This window comes from Uloborus diversus, chromosome 4, assembly GCF_026930045.1.
Source record: "Uloborus diversus isolate 005 chromosome 4, Udiv.v.3.1, whole genome shotgun sequence".
In the NCBI taxonomy this organism is placed as follows: Eukaryota; Metazoa; Arthropoda; class Arachnida; order Araneae; family Uloboridae; genus Uloborus; species Uloborus diversus.
The window spans coordinates 12854079-12861453 of NC_072734.1; the positions used below are offsets into that span (position 1 = coordinate 12854079).

The following is a 7375-nucleotide window of genomic DNA, read 5'->3' on the forward strand; positions in this document are numbered from 1 at the left end:
AAACAAATTGAAACACAAAGCATCAAAACAGCAATTAGAAAAAGAAAAATAACTGATGCGCTTAGTATTAAAACCACTTCAACCCTCTTTTGTAAATTTTAACAGGAGAGACGAAAAACATTCATTGTTTCAGCTTTTTTCCGTAGAAAACCGGCGTTCGACTTGATTGATTTGAGTATTCTCCAAACCGTTTTTCGTCGTTATAGTATCCACCACGATGTATCAAATTATGAACTAATAACAATTTTGAAAATTCATAGATAGAGGCTGGTTTTAATATTAAACGCCTGTACTTTAAATAAGAAGAAAAAGAACTTACCTGACATACATGTGAAACTTTTGATGTAGTAAGGTTGTGACACAAATAAATCTAAGTCCAAATGATTTTTATCTTTTCACGCATTTTCAGCAAAAACTTTTTAAGGGCATGGAAAAGATAGTTTATCTTTTCCAAAGTGGAGCATAAAAGTAAAATATTGACTGATATGGTTTTAAAAAATTTCAAAACATTTTAACCATATAATTCTTCTACAGGATCAATTTTAGGACTTGTTTTTGAAAATAAACTAAAGCGAAAGCTATAATGATCCATAAGAGTAAAGCAAACTTTTTTTTTGAATCAAAATAACTAGAGTTTCATTACATGGAGGAAAAGTGACTCTCGATTTTTGGCTCAGGTGGAGTGAGTCTGAAAGTTTGGAAAGTTTTGGAAAGAAATCACCTGAGCCAAGGATGGGAATTTCGCAAGAAATTTAGGGACCAAAAAACGTCTTCGGTACGCGTATAGTCACGCTCAAAAAGCGCGTTTGGTCTCTGTGCACCCCCTCCTCTGTTCGGGGAAGGAACAGGGGGCAAAAACCGCCCCGAAAGGGGGAAAGGATGTCGTCCGCCCGTGACGTCGAAGCCCTTCCATTGGTTGACGAGGTGGGGGTGACGTCAGCCGCTTCATAAATATCAAGCGGTCCCGGATCCAGAGCGGAGTTGAGTCAGCAAAAGTTTTCAGCCAGGAGAAGAGAGCCGAACTCCACGCTAACAGAAAATGCTGACTGCTGCGGGACTTTAGCTGCAACCGTGGCGGTTTCTCTCCCCTCACCATGATGATGCGGAGCCTCTGCCTCTAGCCTGCCGTTTGAGGAGCTTTTATTTTGCTGCCCATGGACTTTTTTCCCCCTGTTCTTTCTTCTTACCTCGAGTGTCTCTGACCCCCGTGATCACAGTGGGGGTGGAGGAGTATTTCTGCCAGGGGAAAAAATGGAACCTTGTTTGATTTGACGTGCCCCCCGAACTCGAGGGGATCTTAATTGAGATTATCATCGGCAGACCTTCCCGGTGAAAGAATGCTACAGTGAATGGATTGCTGATTTTTACTCATCTAACTTTAACTCTGTGACTGCCCTAAAGACTTCTCACTTTCTCACCGGAGAGGCATTTGAATATGGAAAACTCTGAGATCTTTTAACCTTTTCTTCTGATACTCACGTGTGAACTATCTCTATTTGCTCTCTATTCTCTTCTTACCATTTCATTTTTCTGCAAATAGGACTTGACATATTTTCGCAACCCAACGTCATTTCTCCCGGTTTTCAAGGGAGCATTACTTAAAAAAGAAAAAAAGTACGCACTACATCACATCTGAACTTGGAGGTTCATTTTTACCAGGACAATTAACTAATTCTACAATGAACATTTTCTACTTTTATTATGCTCCGCGTTGCAGAAGAGCTAATGTCTTTCTAAATTAGACGATTTCATTCATCATTCCATACGCACTGAATTCTCTATTTCTTAGACTCAAATTATCTTTACTTTTCGCGGGATAAAGCGGCTACGTACAAATTTGGAACGAAAAAAGTTGGTGAATTCTGCTCTATGTAGCGCTTTCCAAGTGTGTTTAGTTTACCATCCAATCAAAAAGAAAAGGAAAAGTTTAAGATCAGTCCTGAAAAATAAGTTTATTTTACACGGTAAAAGACATAGGACTCTTTCATTTCGTCAAGTACGAACTCAGAACAGTGTCAGGTGTTCCAAATAATCAATCACTTAGCAGCATGGAGTGATTTTGGAAGTTTAAAATAGAGACGCCCACCGAGCAGCGAGAGTCTCCGGCAGACGACTCTGCCGGTATCCTCCGTCGCCGAGCCCGGGCCGACAGGCACTCGCCCGCGACTACGGACGGGGTTTGGGGCCCCCAGGACCCGACGGGGCCCGCCGCCTACTTCGCCATGATGGACGGGGCCGCAGAGAGCGCACAGGCCGTTGACTACGTCCACGAGTTTGACCTCGAGCACCTGGAGGAGGTGGTCAAGCAAGAGATGCACCGCGTCAAGTACAGCAGTTCGGGCCTCGGGCCCTGCGGCGCGGCCCCGCACCCCATGGGCGGCCAGCAGCAACCACAACCTCAGCACCACCTTGTCGAGCCATCGCAGCCGCCTCCGTCGCAACACCACCACCACGTCTACGGCATGAGCATGGGGAACGCGTGCCCCAGGAAGCCGGTGGCACTCGCAGCCGCCACGCCGCCCTGCCATGGCATGCCGCCCTCGCCCGCCTTCGTGCCGGCCGGTGCCACACCGGGGCCCCTCATGGACGACGGCATGCTGTGGCTGACGCAGAACCTCCGCTACGCCAACGGATCCCAAGACGGGCCCCTGGACCTGAGGCCGCCCCAGTGCGCGGCCGACATGGAGGCCTGGCTGATAGGGCGCAGGGACTACCCTGAGGTTCAGGGGGTGCCCGCTTCGTCCAGAGGCGACCCGCCCCCGCACCATCTCATGAACCCGGCCCACAGCAATAGCAACAGCAGCAGCAGTAGCGGCTGCAGCTCGGTGACCTCCTCGACTTTGGTCGGTGGCTGCAGCCGCGTTGGTGGCGGTGGTGACCCGCTTGACGATGACCAGCTCATCTCGCTGACGGTGCGCGAGCTCAACAAGCGACTGCACGGGTACCCGCGAGAAGAAGTGGTCCGCATGAAGCAGAAGCGGCGCACCCTCAAGAACCGGGGCTACGCCCAGAACTGCCGCACCAAGCGCCTGGCCCAGAGACACGAACTGGAGACCAGGAACCGGATGCTCCAGGGCGAGATGGCCCGGCTCAGGCAGGAGCTGGAGCGAGCCTGCCAGGAGAGAGACTTTTACCGCCAGCAACTCCACGCCCTGAGGGACTGCACCGGAGACCCCCGCTCTATGTCCAGCGTGTCCAGTGCCGGAGCAGCCTCTAACCCCAGCTCGCCAGAGTTCTACCTTTGACGCCGGGGCGGCCCGCGTTCCTCGAAGTGGCCGGTGGTAAGCGGACGCCCTTTAAATTCTCTTCGTACAGCAGAACAAGTGGTTACGAGTAAATGGCACGCACGGGACCCAGTGGGATAGATTTTTTTTTTTCATCAGACTTGTCCTATGCACAAACAGAATAACTTCCACAAAAGACAAAAAATTGCATTGATTAGGGTTGGGAAGAATGAGACAACTGCATTTATGCCTAATTGAAATCTGAAAATTATTTCTGGCTTCTCCAGTAGTTTTAGCAGCTTTAAAGTCCTGCTTGAGTCTAATCTGCAACAGCTCCATTAAAAACTGCTCGTTTGCTGGAAGATATCTTGGAAACTGGACTTCCATAAATATTTCAAATGACAGCAGTTTCTTCTTTAGTAAGGCTACTTCAGAATCAGACTGTCTCGTTACTGAAATCTTAATGAAAGACCAGCTTTTTGAAGATTTTCTCGCAAACGAAGTTTTTTTTTTTACAATATGCTGGACAAAAATAGAAGTAATTTTTTGAATATCTTTTGCATAAATGCAGCTGTTCCATTATCCGACCCTAACTTACTTTGAATGGCCATAGCTCAGATTTTTTTTAATGTAACTCATTGGTTTTCCGTACATCAGTTACATTTCAATAATCATAGGTGCTCTTTGGTTCTAAATTTTAAAATGAGAAAAAGTGATGCAATGTTTCCTTTTTTAAAGGGTACATTAATAAGTTTCTGAGATTTTTGCTTCTCAATTAGAAAATGCACAAAATTTTTAGAAAAGTATTTTTTCCCCCTAAAGCTTTTGCATACATTTTCGTATGTATCAAGCTATACGCAAGCAAATTGAATTTTTAGTTTCTCTGAACTTATGTTATGCCAGAAATGATATTTGAAAGGATAAAAAAGTAATCTGAAGTTAAAGCTTGAACTGAAGCTTAAAATAATGAAATTAAATCAATAGCGATTTTTTTTTTATAATCCTTTTTCCACATTTCAGCAAAACAACTTCAACTTCATGACAGGCTGCAACTTAAATTTGTGACTGCAGAAAAAAAAAGAATGTTTTATAGTCAAATTTTAAATAACCTTAATGTATGAGAATTTTCAGAAAACACCCTGTTCAACACTCTATTTAATTGCTTAGGTTATTATTCATATTTTTTGGTTTAAGGTGACTTTAGTCCTTGCTAAGATGTTGCTTTTAATATTTCTCACCTTCTGCATGTAAAGAGGTTTCTTTTATTCAGACATAGCAATGTGGTGTAAATACTGTTTAAATTAGTTTTGATGGGTTGTTCCACGTTTTAATAATGTTTCTAAATAATCAATCAATTTCATGGGGGGGGGGGGGTGCCATTCATCGCGACTAATGCGAAAACAAGAATTACTTCTGAAATATTTTAAGTTATAGCAATTGGCTCACGCACATTTTGCTATGTGTGCCAAAGAATAACTTGTAATGATTGAGCACTTTTGAGTCGTTTTCGGCATTATATCGATGATGAATCTTGCGAAGCACAAAAATTAATTTATTTACTTACAATTTCCTAAAATATTGGTTATTTATTCTTTAATTCAATGAAGGTTTCAATGTCCATGGGTACATTTTATATTGTTCTTAATATTTTTAAAGTTAAGATATGCGTTTAATGTATAGGAATCACAACGAGGCTCATATTACTGTAACTCTCAGATAAGCAACGCTGGGTTTTGAAGATCAGTAGGAAGTTCAAGCTTGAATTCTAAAAAAGGAGGGAGTTAGATATTTCTGAAAGAGAAATATTTGATTGAAGAAACCAACTATTGATACATTAGGTACTTTTCTGCAATAGTTAATGGACCAAAGCAGAAAATGCTCGAAAAAATCTACAATTACACTGCAAATTTTCAAACACTTTTTGAATACATTTTGAACACGAGCACTTGTCCCCTTTTTTGAACATTTTGAAGCATACTTTTAGGAATAGCTTTCAAAAGTCTCCCGAGAACACTTTTCCAAACACCTACTTCCCTCAGCACACTTTTGGGATCCCTTTTGAGAATACTGTTTGAACACTGGCACATGCCCCTTCGTTTAGAAGATTTTGCAGCACAATTTACGGTACACTTTTTACAGCAATTTTGGAACACTTGTTTGATTATACCAGTAGCTTTTGGGTACAATTTGAGAGCAATTGACAGCGGGAATAGGGGGTGCGATCAGGGAAGGCGATCCTTTTTGTGAGCATTATCGACACCAGCCGCCAGCTATTTACTCATTGCAACAAAATTTCTAGTATCACATTAAGAATTTCTATAGACTGGTAGTTATGAAAGCTGTTAAAATTATATCTGTAAGAAAGAAAGTGATAGTTTCACAAGGGTGTCCAAATGTTCAATTTCCTTTTAGCGAAGCATATTCAGAACACATGTTTGTGTATTCAGGCAAAATGGAACACATTTTTCTGAATTAGTGTTTCAAACGTATTGTTCACTGCAAATTTGCAGTGTATGCAAATAGTATTTAGTCTTGAAAGTAAGAGATAATCTTGCGTGATAGAAACATAAATAAAAAAGGTTTTTCTTTCAATTATATGAAACTGGGTTAAACAATAAGTAAATATATACATAAAACCAACTAAACAGTTGCAAATTTATATTGACTAGTTAAAAATGTTTAAGAAAGCAAAGATTTTAGTTGTAAGCATTAATTTTAGAAAATTTCGGGTTTATTAAAACAGGTTCATATTTTCTTCTTTAGTTTTTCTCTTTTTATCCTTTAACTAATTTATGAACAATTTGGGGTTGTCTCGAGCAGCTTAGCTATCCGGCTCTATCCTTGGTTATCCAAATCATTATTTCCACCACATTACTTTCTAACCATCATATATAGAGCAAAAATTGTTGAAGTAAAGTAAGATTAAATAATGTAACGAGTTGAGATTTTTTTCTTTATAATAATATTGTCCTTGCTATATTTTTTTTCAACTGCGTTGAACTAAAAATAACTAATGTTTTTGCTACAAGGAAACATTGAAAATGTATAAAATATAATTTATATACTTGAAATCTGTTTCAGAAAAATATTCTGCTAAATGCACATAAATGTTTCCTTTTTTTACTGTCTTTTAAACTTTTATTCCTTAATTTATCCCTTCTTTTTATCCTTTTCCTTAATTTATTAACAAATCGTGATCAAGTTTTGACATTAGAACTTTAAAGCAATTGAGACATTGAACTATTGACATTGGAGTTCGAGTTATCGAAAATATGATTAGTTTGGTTCAAGAACAAATTGTTCAATAATCACGTGTAAGATTTCATTTAACGCCAGTCGCGATGCATATTAAACAATAGAGAACAATAATAATAGTACAACTGAAGAATGCAAACATCACAAGAATATACAAACAACCAAACGCAGAGGAAGAAGAAAGACCGAATTTATGTTCCTAAAACCTGCAAATAAACGCATTCAAGTTTTAAACCGTAAAGAAACTTCATTTCTAAGAAAAAGTGTTGTCGTTATTTTTGTAAGATAATTTAACGCATAATAACTAAAAGGGATGACACTTTAGCGTTAAATGGAAGACTTGCCAAAATATAAAAAAAAACCTTCCTATCAAGAAAAGAAAAACGTTTCTTTTATTAGAATAATTTCCTTAGAAAAGGTGTCCCTACATTTTATATTATCTGCAAATAAAATGCCTCAAAAAACCTTATTGTTTGAAATAAACTAAAGTAATAAGCTTAAATCTTGAAGAGGTTACAGGTAGGACTCTTTTTTCTTTTTAAGAAGCAATTAGTTGAACTTAACTACTATACGTGTACTAGTTCTGATAGATACAATGAATAAAACTATTTTACTACATATAAATAATTAGGAGTTCTAAAAGATAGGACATAGAGATTTCAAATTTGACTATTAAAATCCAAAGCGTTCCAGTTTATCTGCTTAATTTCTGCCAGTAACAAATCTGGCAAAAAACAAATTTTCGTTTGAAAGCCTTCCTAAAATTATTCTGGTATCTTTGTGAAGAACTCATGAACTTTAACTAGAAAAGCCATTTTTTTTCTTTACTAATAATAAAGCTGAAAGTCGGTCTGTCAGGATCTCTGTGACGCGCATTGCGCCTAGACCGTTCGGCC

General features: G+C 39.6%; 1 protein-coding gene across 1 annotated transcript; it reads left to right on the forward strand.

The window, feature by feature from the left end:
• The first annotated feature begins 2222 nt into the window (after positions 1-2222).
• On the forward strand, positions 2223-3245 carry LOC129221393 (transcription factor MafB-like). The gene has a single exon (XM_054855864.1). The coding sequence runs from the start codon at positions 2223-2225 to the stop codon at positions 3243-3245; it is 1023 nt and encodes a 340-aa protein (XP_054711839.1).
• The last annotated feature ends 4130 nt before the right edge of the window (positions 3246-7375 follow it).